Genomic DNA, 15409 nt, shown 5'->3' on the forward strand with positions numbered 1-15409 from the left:
GTCTCTTGAATATTCCTCATACATTTGCAATGACTTCCTGCTTATCTCGTTGGCTGTTTTGTTCCATTAAAACGCAATGACTCTGCAAACTACGAACAAGCTGATTTGAAGAGGAGAGGAGATGGATTCTTCTGTGATTCAGAATGAACATACTATGGTGACTTCAAGACGCCAAGTTCCAATAAGGCTGGATGTATCATAGTTGCGGTGAGAACAGACCTGCAGAAAAAAATAAGCACAAGGTGCTTTGTGCTCCTTATTATTTCTTAGGGAAAGACTGATGCCATTATTCTATTATTCCTATTATTTTATCTCTTTTTCAATGATCAGCTGAGGTATCTTCTCTGCATTTTTTTTTTCTTTCCTATACCTCAAGATAAGTTCCCGAAAGACACGCTGAGAACAAATTATGATGGCACTTTCACGGTTTGATGACAGTTTTGCAGCCACAATGCTGGATACATTTATATGGGGACGCACAATAAACCTTCAAACAGCGATTTCCCAATTCCCTGGACATAATTATTTGCGAATCCCGGCATCCATTCTCATTCATATAATCACGATTTGACAGTATTCTTCTTTTCAAGGGGACTTTCAGCCCAGTTAAAAGCTAATCTGAAAAGAAAGAGTAAAATTCTCGAGAAAATTTGATTGAAATCGGATAGAAATCGGATAGGAAGTTGTGAAATTGTGAAGTTTCGCTATTCTCGCAAAACAGTTTTCGAACAGTTGACATGACTATGCATAATATAAGTGCGCTGATGATGTCATCATGTCACAATTTTACATTGATCGTATACAAAACTCGTGTTTTTTGTGCAATGGAGGTATAAAACAATATCATTCTTTGCTGAATAATTTCAGGAGCTTATCAGGATCTGCGACTGGGGCATAAATGCGTTTGTATAAAAACTGGACATTTCAAGATTTTGCTTGCATCTATATAATCATAGGAAGTTGTGAGGGAATGACATAAACTCATTCATTTGGGTATTCATATTGCCTGTTCAAAGAGTGTTTTGTGAAAATTAGTGGAACTTAATGATTTCATAAACTCTTATCCAATTTTACTCAAATTGTATATGAAGTTTATTTTTCTTATCAGACTAACTTTTAACAGGACAGGAATCCCTTTTTAAAAGTCTTCCATAGAAATGTGTGAGGTCATGGATTTACTATTGGCGCACTAATGGTCAACGTCGGTCCAACTACATGCCACTGTAAAAATAGTTGCCGATAGTCAACTTCAAGGGACTGTACAGTACTGGTTGAGGTGGGGATTCATGTTTTGAACATTCCTAAGTGAGATAATGAAAAGCCTCTTATGAAATATGAAAAAGCATGTAATTTTAAGAAAGATTCAACGTTTATTTGATAAAAATTGGTTTTCAAATGGCTGAGATATCCCAAAAAGTGCTAATAATAAAAGGCGACATGCCACAACTTTATTACGATCTCTTTGTTTCACCTTGTTTTTGGATATCTCGGCCATTTCAAAACCGATTTTCATCGAATAAACTTTTGATATCCCTTAGAACTGCATGCTCTTTGACATCTCATAGAGTGGTTTCTGAATATCTCGCAAAACGTTAAAAGCTAAATCCTCATCTCGACCAGAACTGTACACCCCATTTAATCATTCCCCGCTGTGCAATCATGAGCCACTAACACACACTACGCGGGCATCTTTGCAAGTGGCGTCATTTTAATAGTTAGTACGCGAGGATTAATTGCATTATCGGTATCGATGCGGTAAGTTATGTGAAACTTTACCTCGACTATAAAAGGCATAGATATAGACTGGGAAAAAATCATACGCGTACACTAAGAAGGAAGCAAGTTCATCAGACAAAACACAAAAATAAGAATAAACGTAAATACAAGGGAATCATTGACTTAAGTACAACATATAGCGGGAAGGTGACATAATTATGAATCCATTAAGAAACAAGTGTGGGACAAGAATCTCTCAATTTCATGCTCCTTCCTTCTCAGCTTCTGTCGAGATTCAAGCTAAAAGTATTTCATGCATATCAAAAATGACATAGGCCTATACATCCCTACATATTTTCCTCTATCTATCAAATATTGTATACACATACACAGAGACAGACAAAGATTATTCGTGCGCATAATCATAAAGAGATATATAAAATACATGTATATGCGTGCGTGTGTGTGTGAGTGTTATGCGCTGCACACACATCGTATGTATGTCATGATTTATTATAGGAAAAAATAAAAAGGTGTGCTGTATATGAAGGTTGTTAGGGACACAACCTTTAGACATCCACAAACACGGAAATACCAGTCAGATTTGTCGTTTTAAAAGCGAAAAAAAAAGCAAGCTAAAAAGGAAGAGAAATTGAGAAGCACCTTGTCAGAGTCACAAAATTAACATAAGTCCACTTGGATCAAAAGAATTTTGAATTCCTGTTGATGACGGCTAACCTGGGGGTGGTTGACAAGCTTTCATTTATCTGTCATTCATGCTTTACTTTTCTCAGCCTACACACTTATTTCCCCTTTTCTTTTCATGACACAAGGAAAAAAATTAAACACCCCAAACTTAAGGGTATCTGTTCCCCACGGCCCTTACATGTCCTAAGGGTCTTCCTGCAAAGGTATTCACGGCAGAGCGATACGGGTGAGTACAGCGGCGTCAGTATTAACAAACAGTCCTTCAACACCCATTGCCCGGAGCAAGTTCTGCATCCATTTCTATATAAGTCGTAAAAAGGTTTGTCCTAGTTGATACAGGAGCACATTGGCGTGATTTTTCACTGAATGATGGAAGAATGCGACCATGAATATCACACACCAAACAGGCAATAATGTTAGTGATTATTTCTTTTTGCCGTGTTTGTATGTTTGTTTTTCATGATTGAGTCTCGTGGTTTTGTTTTGCAGGCGTTTTAGGTCCTATTATTAACCTGTTTGTTCTTCAAGATACAAGACCTTGCGCAACAAGAAAACGCATAAAGAATTAGAAAAGGAACGTATAATTTATCATCTGCTTATAGCTCCAACATCAGTGCCCAATTTAATCTTTACATGCTACTAAAATAAACAAAAACATGATAATGATGTGGAGCAGATTATAATGTACCTATTTTCCAAAGATTTGAACGTGTGACATAGTTTGTACAGAGTGAATTGATGGAAAATGAAGTTGATCCAATAGAAATGCGCAGATTAGAGAGAGAGAGAGAGAGAAGGGGGGAGAGGGAGGAAGAGAGTGGGGGAGGGGTGGTGAGAGAAACCCATCGAAAGATAGTGCGTGAATATCCTTACTGGTCTCTCCATTCACACACGTACGCATTTACGATACAGCCACATACAGAGTCAAAAGAGAAACAGATACGCACAAAAAATAGAACTGAATGTTGAAAAATGGCTTGGGATTGTAATACGATTAGATGAAAAGAAAATTATTCCATTCCTGAACTTCTTCCCTCGAGATGTTTTGTTATTGTAACTGATTGACAAATCACCCTACATCGACGTATCAAAATACGTCGATGTAGGGCATGTTTGTTTTTGTTTTTTGTCAATCAGTCGCAATGAAAATGAATACAAATAAGTGATAAACCCCCAAAAGTATTGATAGATAGAAAAAAGAGAAAGAAGCAAACTGACATAAAAGACAAGAAAAACTCATAACTACTTCACACTCACTGACACTCAATCTCAAAATACATCTTATAGTCAGTTAAATTTCGCTTTATATACAACTTTTTAATAACCTTTGTCAAATATCCTAATTGGTCACGTTCAATCAGAAAGCGGTATTCCGAAACGGCACTGTCCAATGTTCCATTCAACGAACCATTCCTGCTCAAATATCTATGGTTCTTTGCATGAAAGCATCGCGAAGGTCGACAAGGTATTCTCAAATTAGCCACCCTAGTGCGATAGCAACAAGTCGTTTTTTAAAGGTCAGGTGTTTCTGTCAATTGCCTATTTTGCAAGAAATCAAGCGAAACTGTTTCTGATTGGCAGCCTTCAGACGCCGTCAAGCTCAACCATTTCCGACAGTCCAATCATCGCTCACGATTCAACCGGAGCAGAAAAAGAAGTAGTCTGAAGTGGTCTTGTTCGGACGCCTGGTCGAATACAGACAGCCTGTCTTCGATGATTCAACCCCGCCCTATTCCCCCATCCCTTTCCTAGTCTTTCTGTCTGTCACTGCGTGTCTGATTGACAAGCTTTACGTCTCCATGTGCACGTTATCGAGTTAGGTTGAACGAGATGTCAAATAATCGTACTCGACATATTTCGGGTGACTCAACGACTAAATCATAATGAAAGAGAGGGAGATCGAGATTATACAGAAGGGGAGGGAAAGATAGACAAAGATTGACAGAACGAGGGAGAGAAAGGGGGAGGGGATATTATATAGATTAGGAAGGGAGAGGAGGAGGAGGAGGAGGAGGAGAAAGAGAGAGACGAATGGGAGAGAATATTGTCGCCAGTTGAGGTGGTCAAAGGTCGTTTGAATGGGATACAGTATTGATGTCCTCACGATACGACTGAGATGAGACATCGATAAACTGGAAGGAGGAAAAAAACAACAACAAACAAAACGTATCTTTCTTATACATATCCAGGTATACCCGATGGTAGTGATTCAATATGCATTGAAAGTACAATAGGGTTATTACACTCGAACCAATCTGACGTCGTCAATCAAAGTGCGTGTGTGTGTGTGTGTGTGTGTGTGTGTGTGTGTGTGCACGCTCGCAGAGGTTTTTTTTTGATACCTTCTTATTGGGATCTATTTTGTGTTTGCACATGCACAAATACACGCTCACACACCTGTACACAAACATGCACACCCGCGGACACACACACACACACACACACACCCCTTATGAATTGAAGTGAATAATGTATTGTGCTGAGACATTGAATGTTTTTGCCCCGACACACGTCGCATGTGTGTATATTTCGAATAAGTCCAAAGATGTGCATTACTTCACAGTGACAGTTTGTGGTGTAATGTCAAATAATCGAAAACCAATAAATTGAAAAAAGAACAAAGTGCATCCGGCTAGCTAGAGAAAATCAACATTGTAATTTGTTTAAAGGGGATGGCTAGTAACTGATCAGAGGGAATCAGCAGGAATGCTGGGGATGATTGTTCAAATTCTTGTGGGATTCATTTAAGAGTACATTATATATCTATTGTTGTGTGAAAATTATTTGCTGCAGAACGGTCTCATATTCAAGTAATGTGCAGTTTAATGCCCCGTCACTGTACAGGCATGCTAACCTGGAAACATTAAACTGCACATTACTTGAATTACTTGAATGAGACCATTCTGAAGCAAATAATTTTCACACAATAATAGATTATATAATGTACTCTTTAAATGAATCCCACAAGGATCGGAACAATCATCCCCCAGCATTCCCACTGATTCCCACTGATCAGTTACTAGCCATCCCCTTTAAGCTCGAAAGTCCGATAACGCATGCCTGAGCGTGACTACTTTCGATGCCGTTTTTCCCTAAAACATGTTTTGCCTGAGACAACCAGAGTTGGCTGTCGGACCATAATTTTTTGTTTGATTTATTTTACAGATTGCTGTGAGTGAAATGAGAGAAGGTATCCATCATTAATTGACATCTTATATCCTGCAGAATTAGAATCATACTGAGATCAGAAAGATCGATTTAACGGTAGGCATTCTTCATGCCGCACATAACGAACCAAACTTTCAATGAGGCTTTGTACTTATACCGTATCTAAGAGAAACACTTAATCTTGATTTCGTCATGGCGTTCGTGAAACAGGTTGTATAGCACAGCTTTGTAGGTGCGTGCGAGAGATTGCATAAACGTACGCATGTGTGTTTCAGTGTGATATAATTTGTCAAGAGATTTCTCAACAGTGTTCAATGGTCCTAATTCCCACCCTTCGTGTGAATCACATCACCAGTATTTCCGCCCGATAGTTCTACCTTATTTTGTCACACCGTGGTCTGCTTATAACAAAGACGGCATCTGGAGAAGCTTACCATCTTGACGTAAATACGTGATGATTAACAGACTATAACTGTGCTGAATAACGACAATAAAACCCACGAACTCTTGTCATATTGCCATCAACGGTTCATCATCAATGATGTATAGCTACAGCAGGTTCGTGCTATTAACTAATCACAACGATGACAATGATAATGGTGATATTAATAGTGATGATGTACATCGATCTTCCTCTTTTTTATTTTAATGTTCATAATAATAATACATATTGATAGGTATAATGCCCTCACTAATATCCCGGTATAACATAATTATGACCAGTGTCCAACTATCGCATTCATAATTGCTACAATTAGAAAAGAATAGAATGAATCGTTGCGATATTGATTCCTTCCTTAAAGAATCAGTGCTTGCTTTTGAAATACATTAGGGCCGCAACCAAACACAAAACAGCACAAGTAATCCCGATCAGGAATATCAGACGATTCCTCATGGCTGGATCTATACTATTAAAGTGATGTGCAGACGCACAAATTTAACAGTTAGACATGATTTCGTTACAAAGCTATGTGTAGTTTTGTTTCATAAAAGTAATCTGGGTCCTCATCCGCAGCGCGGCACCAACACACAAACTTTGCGACCCTTTTTTCGAAGCTTCGTAAATTGTGATAATGACTCGGGGTATGTCATTCAAAACGCATAAGCATGGGTGTCTTTAATGAATGAATCATTGTTACCCATTCACAAAGTCTTGTCGACTCTTAAAAAGGTTGTGTGTGTGTGTGTGTGTGTGTGTGTGTGTGCGTAAGTGCGTGTGTTCAAGCGAAACATCAATTTTGAAGAAAAAATATCTAATTGAATAAAAAGAAAAAAACCGGAATAATAAATTTTTTCTAAGTTTACATGCTCTAGCCACCACCCACCATTTGTCTCGACTGGAAGATATCTAAATATAGCTAATAATCAAATAATCATAGTAATGTAAATATCTGCGGAGCTTCAGATTTTGTAATTTCTGTAACTTTCAGTCATTAGGAAATGAATTTCATTGTCTATTTGAATGTCTGTTGTTTTCACATAAAAAACCCTTTTTTTATGAAGAGTTATAATTGATTATATTGTTGATTTCTCTCATAAGTCTATGGCAGCCTGTGAGTTAAGGAAATTTATAATCAATTATACCTTTTGATGAAACGGGGCCCAGGCAGAAGACCCAATACTCAAAAACGGAGCAGCTGTTTAACTCAAGCAATCACATAATCTTTCTAAAACTTGTTCTAAAATTATGAAGTATTTTGAGCAGAACTTTTCTTCTCACTTCCATTTTCTTGAAACAATGTGAATTCATTTCATTAAAGTGATTCTTTTTGGTGAGTGATAATGTTATTTGAGCTCTATACTTTCGGTAATGATAACCAACATAGGTGCACTTTTCACATTCTTGTTCTACCGTCGTTCTTTCTTTCTTTTTTTTTTTGTTCTTTCTTCCTCCGTATTGCTTTATTTCTACGTCACTTTCATTTCATTTCCTTTACAATTTCTTCTATGCACTATGGTGTTTTTTAGTGTTGCAGATTATTCAGTATTGGGTCGATAATATTGGAATGTAAGATATAAGTACAGTATGTAATATTTTGTAAATATTGTCCATAATAATCATCATGATGGTCATGTAAAATATAACTGCTTATCCCCAATACCCGTCATGGTGACATGGAATGTATAAATTGCCATTTCATTATATTGTCACTGTAGAATTGTCATTTGTCAAATGCCCATGTCACACGGCGGCAAACACCACAGCACAGCACATCAATGTAATAATGCGTTGCCAATGCTTTACAGTACAAGGCCTCCGAAAGTAGAAAAAAAAAAGAAACACCTCGTTTCTGCCCTCTTACATCAAATGCAGTAAAATAAGATGCTATCTGATGTATCCATCCAATCAATATACTTGAGGATCTATCTCTGCTTACGGGGTACAAAAGTGGAAAAATAGTAAAGAAAAAATGTAAATCTAAATAAACAAACATATAAACGAAAATATACTCCAAACTCCAATGGTCTTCGTCACATTTTGAAGGGGGGAAATATGCCTAAATATAGGCAGTGGTTCTAGAAATCCGCCTCCTTCTTTAAATTGAGTTATGTAAATGTTCGTGCCTGCCAAGAATGAAGAAGCCAAGAGGACGGAGTCATACTGATAAAGCGTGTGCAATGTTTCATATATGTATGTATTTTTATTTCGTAGAATCTATGAAATAAAACAGTCTGGAATGACATGTCATTGCCAAGGTCATGGACAATTGAATGATGATACATTTGTGATGAAATCTACCCACGTCACAAACATACACGCACGCATGAACATAATTATAGATACACAATACAACACTAAGTATTTTGCTACATATGGCACAAACTGTAACATTCCCAAAATTACACATAAGATAAAAGTAAAGCATCCTATTGGAAGTTAAGATTTATTTGTTTTTGTTCCTTAATGATCATTTTATTGTTCATAAATATGTTGTTTGTAATTGACTGAATTGTCATTGGTTCTTTCCTTTGATATTTAGGTTTGCATGTATATGGTCTAAAATTAGTTACCCAAAATTTAAGGAAAATGATGACTTATCTAATCATTTCATTTGAAATCATGTCAGTGTTACAAATATTCAAGCATTCACCACGCATACTTAGAAGTTGCAGGACAAAAAAAAAAAAAAAATCGCATGCAGATCAGCACTATCATATGTGGGTCAGCGTCACATCCCCTTAAGAAAATCAATTATGTTTTGGAAAATTACTGATAAACCAGATAACGGATAATGCTGCCGACGAGCCGGGAACGCAGGAACAGCCTGAGTGCTTAACGCCGAATTACAAAGCAGTTCGTGAAGGTCGTCTTAGCGCGCCTGTCTGCGTGGTATGGCAGACTTAAAGCTGAAATTCAGACAACATCACATGCGTATACATACAGGCACATCTACATGCACCCTTATCAATACACACATAAGAATCTATGTACACACACACACACACACACACACACACACACACACACAGAGTCAATGGGTACATGTAAATATAATCAACATCCTAATATTTTCAATGTTGCAGTCATGGGAATGTTGTGCATACAAAATGAAGTGTAGAACAGCTGTTTGAATAATTATTTGCATTATTTCGCAAGGGATCTCTTACGCCGTTCTTATACTGAGATGTTCATATACATGATTATACATGGCATTCACTTAATAAATGAGGCCGCAGGCATTTGTTGTTATCATCAAATGAAAATAACTGCAATATCATGATGTGTGATGATGTCATCAAAAACATTTTTTCTCTCGAGTGCATGGACCTTTTGAATTAATCTTCCATCCTTCCATCAAATTTAATTCAGAATAATTATGTCAGCATCACATTCGCGTGCATTACAGTTAGCACACATCTTATTACATTGCACTCAGTGTGTGACTTGACCATAAGTGCAGGCAACTTTCTTCTTGAAGGATAGTTCCTTTTAGAGCAAAAAACTCTTTGACCAATGGTCATCATTTAATTGGAGATTCAACACATGTTCAATGAAAAAAAAAATCTCACTTGCGTAGCATCTGCATTTGTGGTATTTTATAAAGAATAATCTTTATAAGATTTTGCTTTTAAACTCCAACATTTACTTTGATTATGCCTGTAACTATAGAAAACAGTGCTGAGGATGAGGATCTTAGAGGCAATGATATTCTTAACCCGTGGATTACGAAAATTTCTGCGGGTCGTGTGCAAAGTATAATGAAATTAAAACAAGAGAAGTCGATTGTATAAAATAGTATACGTTTTTCAGTAGCAGTCTTGTTGCTTTTGTTTTCAATGTGGATACTTTTTTACAGTACTTGGTTGAATTCTTCGTTGCGTATTATTTGATTCGTTTCTATATTGTTATCTTGTAATGGATATCATAATTCACTTGTTTGCGTGGGTGAGACATAATTCGGAGAGATCTAGTCGAGATCTAGGAATTTAGTACAACCGTATCGGCCTTGCTTACTATTTTCAAATCATACAATATCTAGACACTCATTTCCAACAAGGGAGTGTTCCCGGACATAGCCCCCAATTTTACAGGTCACCCATGTCCCGTTCCAGGATCGGAAGCAGTCGACGCATCCTTTCACGTTTTCATCTTTACCCGGCGTCGCCCCTCTCTGTTCTTCCTAAACACTTGCACCAACAGATATGTTTACGCCTACATACATATCCACGCACATAATTGTAGACTTCCAATCCCTGGTTTCATAAAAAAAAAAAATATTGACTTATGATAAACAATATGTTATATACATATATATTGACATAATTATGTACATAATTGTATTGTTATACTGTATATAAACATGTCTATCCATACATAATTCCTTTTTGTTTTGTTACGAGAACAACGATGATTTTGATTGCTCTTAGTAGCGTTTGAAATACAATGGATTCAATCGAGCTATAGATCATAAAAAGAAATGCAGTGTCTCTTGTATTAATTTTCCTTAGTTTTTTTTTCTTAATGTGTTATGCCATAACAACGGCACTTGATATACGGATAATTCTTTTAACAGTCACAGCATTAAACCCAACAAGACTTGAAGTGCTGCTGTCAGTTGTTTCGCATCAAGTAATCTAAGTTGAAGTTAAAACGTCAACAAATTCTAAATAGTTACTGTGAAATGTTGGCATATAGGTTAGAAGTCGGATGCACCTGTTAACACTTTCAATAGTCCACCTTTGAGGTTTTGTTGTTGTTGTTTTTAAATTATTGCCGAAATCGAAATAACTGGTCTGTGTCTCACATCTCTGACGAAATCTGGAAACCGAGCTTTCTGCAGTCAACTAATTTGCTCAATTAGAACGATAATTGCCCACTGAATAAATCATCTATTTTTGTCGTTGGTGAAAGTCTCGTGGCGAGATCGCAAACTTTGAAGAGAAACCGAAATGGAAATCACCGTCATTATGTTTTTTAGCTCTGCAAAACGTTGAGACATAATACTAATTTTTATAAGAGAGCTCGAGAATAGATACCTTATCGTAAAGCCGATCAGCTGTGTGATCGACAGAGGGAGGAACAACAGCTCTGCCCACGAATCGCAGGCTGCTTTCTCTCAAGCTGTGGAGATTAGTCTCTGACGCAGGTTTGCGGTACTCGGGCTTAGTCACTCCCTCTCCACTTCAACCAAATGATTCTATTTCGTCTTCATTTTCTTTGCCGCTATCACGAACGGAGCAGTGAATTATCCAAACATCCGCCTTGACAGACCTTTACAGTAATAACGTATTGCCTGAGAACACAAGAGCCAGAAGTTACCGCAGATTCATCAACTTATGATTGGTCAAATGCAGAAGCTGTGAGTAGCTTTCTCGCTTCCAGCAGGGCGCTCTCTTTGTTGTCAAAACTCGAAGTTAATTGTGACGTCACTGCGCAGTCCAGCTCTCGGCAGGAGAGCTCGTGAGTACAGCCACTTAGCGTTGAGCACGGCTTGCAAGTTGACGTTGCCGGGACAATATTTACGTCTCCTCGTGTGGGAATATCACTTGCTCATCGGAGCGTAATATTTTGAGTCCAAAAAGCGAGTGGCATGGGAGTTGAGAGCTCCTAAGCGAAGCGTTTTTGCGCTACCCTGGATAAGATACCACACCTCGTGTAACAAAGCATGACTCTGGATGCTCCAAACGCAGCCTTCGCTTTTCACAGGCTAAAGGGATGTCACACTTTGAGGGCCAGTAGAAGATTCTCTTTTCCAGTTTTGAAGGAACAGACGGATATTTTGCAAGTGCACTTCTGGATCCTTTGTGCAATTGATAACAGGTGCGACGAAATTGCAGGTCCCAACGCCTGTCATAAACACGTCATATGTGAGAAGCATATTTTGGCTCGAATCAAACGAATGAATGAAAGCCGCTGTTCTATCACGTGAAGTACCAATCCGGACCACAGAAGAACTCTTCACTAGAGATCACAGACCATGAGATAATGTTTCACTAATGTTAACGAGAGTAAACTTCAACATCTTTTTCGTTCTTGTCTGTGGATCGCATCTGTTTAGTACTACGCATCCCATTACAGGCGCGGATGTTCAGTTTTAAGCCTGCAGTGCTTTAGAATCCATAAACACTTCATGATGGAAATTATTTGTTTATTAGCCCGTGCCGTTGTCTTTCTTGGCGTTTTTCTGCCGCTTTCGTCTTCACAACTCCATGCGATGCTGAGGAGGGAACAAAGACCACGATCCAAATGTAAGATTTCTTCCCTTTTGTAATTTTCATCATTGGGGTTATTTGTGTTGTTGGGTTGTCCCAGTGTTGAAAACGATATCATGAACTAGGGGTTTATTGGGGTAATACATTTAGACAAAGCCGTGCCATTTTTCTTCTTGTAGGTTTGGGGGTTCAAAGATGAGATGACAAAAAAAAATTATCTTACCATGTACCTATACCTATGAGTATTAATATCTTTCGGTCTGCAGTTAGCGTTATGATGATCACTATTAAGTAGTCCTTGTACTGACTATTTCCGATAAGAACACTATTATATTTATCGTGTACTCCACCTGCTTCAAGCAAAGTAACAATGCATCCTTGATAAATGACATCTTTTATCAATGAAGTAGGGGTAGTCCCGGTGTAATGAGTGTACTGCTAGTTATAATGCATCTGCACAGCTACAAAGTAATGTATAAAATTTGTAGATAAGATGCAGAGAAAAGAACACACAAACAAAACAACACGCATACAGGCAGCCGAACATGCCCTGCCGGAAAGACCACAGTATCCAAAACTCAGTGTGAAACACAATGTGAACAGAGTGTGAATTTTTCTTCATATTGTTAAATTCGAGCGTTTTAACATTGTGAATCGTCAAAGCACGGTGTGAAACAGAACAACTACTGTGTGAACACCGTGTAAAAAACCACACCACATAGTGAATCATTCTTCACAATGTACGTTAAATTCGAGCGTTTCCACATAGCCGACTATGTGGACACACTGTAAACATATTGCGAGACACTGTACTCTTTCCAACAGGTTGAAGGGCTTATCGTATCATAGGAATGACGAGATTACTTTTTATATTTTTTCTTTCTCTAATCGTCGTAAACTCCTATTGAGATTGTGTCACATTCTGCGTATGAGAAATGTTTGTCGAGCAAGTATTTTAAAGGACAACTGGAAAAATTACTTAGACCTTGTCTTTGTAATAGTGCAGAGACGCGCGTCTGCATAACGACTCTCCCTGTAACTCCCTGCTACATCATAATACATTGTTAATGTAACTAAAATTCAATGTCTGTGAGACTCTAAACATACACGTCTGCGGACGTTAATGAACCCATGACATGATTTTGAATATCTCGTAGACATTCTGTTTTCCTTTCCTCTGGAGGCAACTATACAGTTGAAGGAGAGGTCTCGTCGCTAGGTGGCGACAGAACCTCTCACTGTGTTTTCTAACATCCTCTCGTGGTTATCTCCCCCTTCTTCAGCATCAGCTTTGTACGCCTCTGGCTATTAGTCGTAACGCGATAGCAGCATTCACACGAACATCTAAATGAAATGCTTCCGCGCCGGCCTTTAAAAATGACGAAGGGGAACGATGTGTAGGTGGGCACGTTCGATAAAGAGGAGTTCCTTAACCCGCATTGCCCTGGACAACATGAGCCCAGCAGACGGCATTGACCGTGATCTGTCGCTCAGGTAGATTACGCTAACGTGATTTGAAGTTAGTGGGGCCTTGGTAGTGTGAATGACATGTGGGGGCACACGCGGGGCATCCTATAACCAAGCAGTCGCAAGACAGCTGTGATCTTTAGCGTTACTTTAGCGTTGTATAGTCCGTCACTGCAGACAAACCTTAACTTTAATCGCATATCGTATTATTTAAACAGTTTTTGCGACACCTGTCATAAAGCAATCCTCAAAAATTGCGAATTGAAATTTGCCTTGCTACACCAGTAGTGGTAGAAAATAAAAATTGGGGACCATTGGTCTAGAAAATAACACAAAAACTAAAGCAACAAACAAACACGTAAGAAAAGCGAACATTAAGCAAAACTCCAAGCTAAAATCTGTATATGATACAATAAACAATGCGAAAAAACTGAAACTAAGAATGTAAAAGTTGAACCTTAAAATGAACGACAATGATTCATCACCATGATCACCGAATTACATCATAGGCCGTCAATTGTATTGGTAGATATCAATATTACTTTTCTCGTTTATAATAACATATCATACTGTAACATTAATCTTATATGCGGATCGTGTACTGTATTCACTCATCGAATGTTCAATCCATTACAAGCAAGATGTTGGACCCGCCCTCGGAAAAGCCAAACAGTGGAATGCTTTCGTGTTAGTATAATCACTCAACGTATTGATAAGAGCCATAATGACTGTATGTCTATTCGATTCTAAAATACTGTAACTCATATCTGCCATAACGGGAGGAGGGGGGAGGCATTGACATGTCATGTTGCTTTGATCGCCTAATTAGACACAACGTAGTAAGGAAGTCCCCAAAATTTATTAAAGAAGAAGGAAGATTCAAGATCGATTCGAAAAAACAAACAAACAAACATGTTTAAGTGATATCCCTCTTACAAGGCCTTTATTACCGACATTAAGTTAACGAGGTCGGATTTTTAACCAGAGAAGATTCCACCAGTATGTATCCTACAGAATGCTTGTTGCCCTGAAAGATATGGTGATGTTAGAAAGGACATTTTGTCGTGATGTCTAGCCCACTTTGTGATGATTAATTCATCCGGAAACAAGTTGATATTCATAATTTCTATGATATTCAGGTCCCTAAAAAAAGAAGAAGAGAGAAATAAACAAACGTATCTACTGTTTGAACTTATGTGGTTATGTGCACTTAAGCATTTCGGCACACTGATAAACTGACAGGGTTTAGATTATGCTTAAGTTTAGTGAACTAACCCTTTGTGTGCTTTGAGTGCAGCTGATTGACACAGAAAACCCCACAGCACTGTACACACTTCAAAAGACCGCTGCATAGAACTTGTTAAAAACGTTAATAAATGTTTGTTATGTCTACAGATTTTTCTGCACGGCCGACAGATTTCGTCATACTTACCATTGTCTTCGGTAGATGATGACATGGACTGATGTCTATAATGTAGAGTAGAAACGAAAAGCATTACCGTATATTGTTATTTTTCCCTGAAATTTTGCGCCAAATATCAAAGGAGGCGTTTACCATTTTATAATAGTAGACCCTCCAGCACCTTCTCTCGGTTAGTCGTCCACAGTATCTGGTTAACGCACGTGCACGGCAATATGTGTGGGAAGACAAGCAGGATTGCACTCGATGCTATCTGCTGAAAAAGTTACACAAAAT

General features: G+C 38.1%; 1 protein-coding gene across 1 annotated transcript in view; it reads left to right on the top strand.

Moving 5' to 3' along the window:
* The first annotated feature begins 14354 nt into the window (after positions 1 to 14354).
* LOC140233947 (uncharacterized) overlaps positions 14355 to 15409 on the top strand; it is a 28589-nt gene continuing 27534 nt past the window's right edge. The window contains exon 1 of the mRNA XM_072314034.1: positions 14355 to 14400. Within this exon, the coding sequence (XP_072170135.1) occupies positions 14355 to 14400 (46 nt within the window). The remainder of the gene's footprint in view (positions 14401 to 15409) is intronic.

The sequence above is a fragment of the Diadema setosum genome, chromosome 10 (assembly GCF_964275005.1).
Source record: "Diadema setosum chromosome 10, eeDiaSeto1, whole genome shotgun sequence".
NCBI lineage: Eukaryota > Metazoa > Echinodermata > Echinoidea > Diadematoida > Diadematidae > Diadema > Diadema setosum.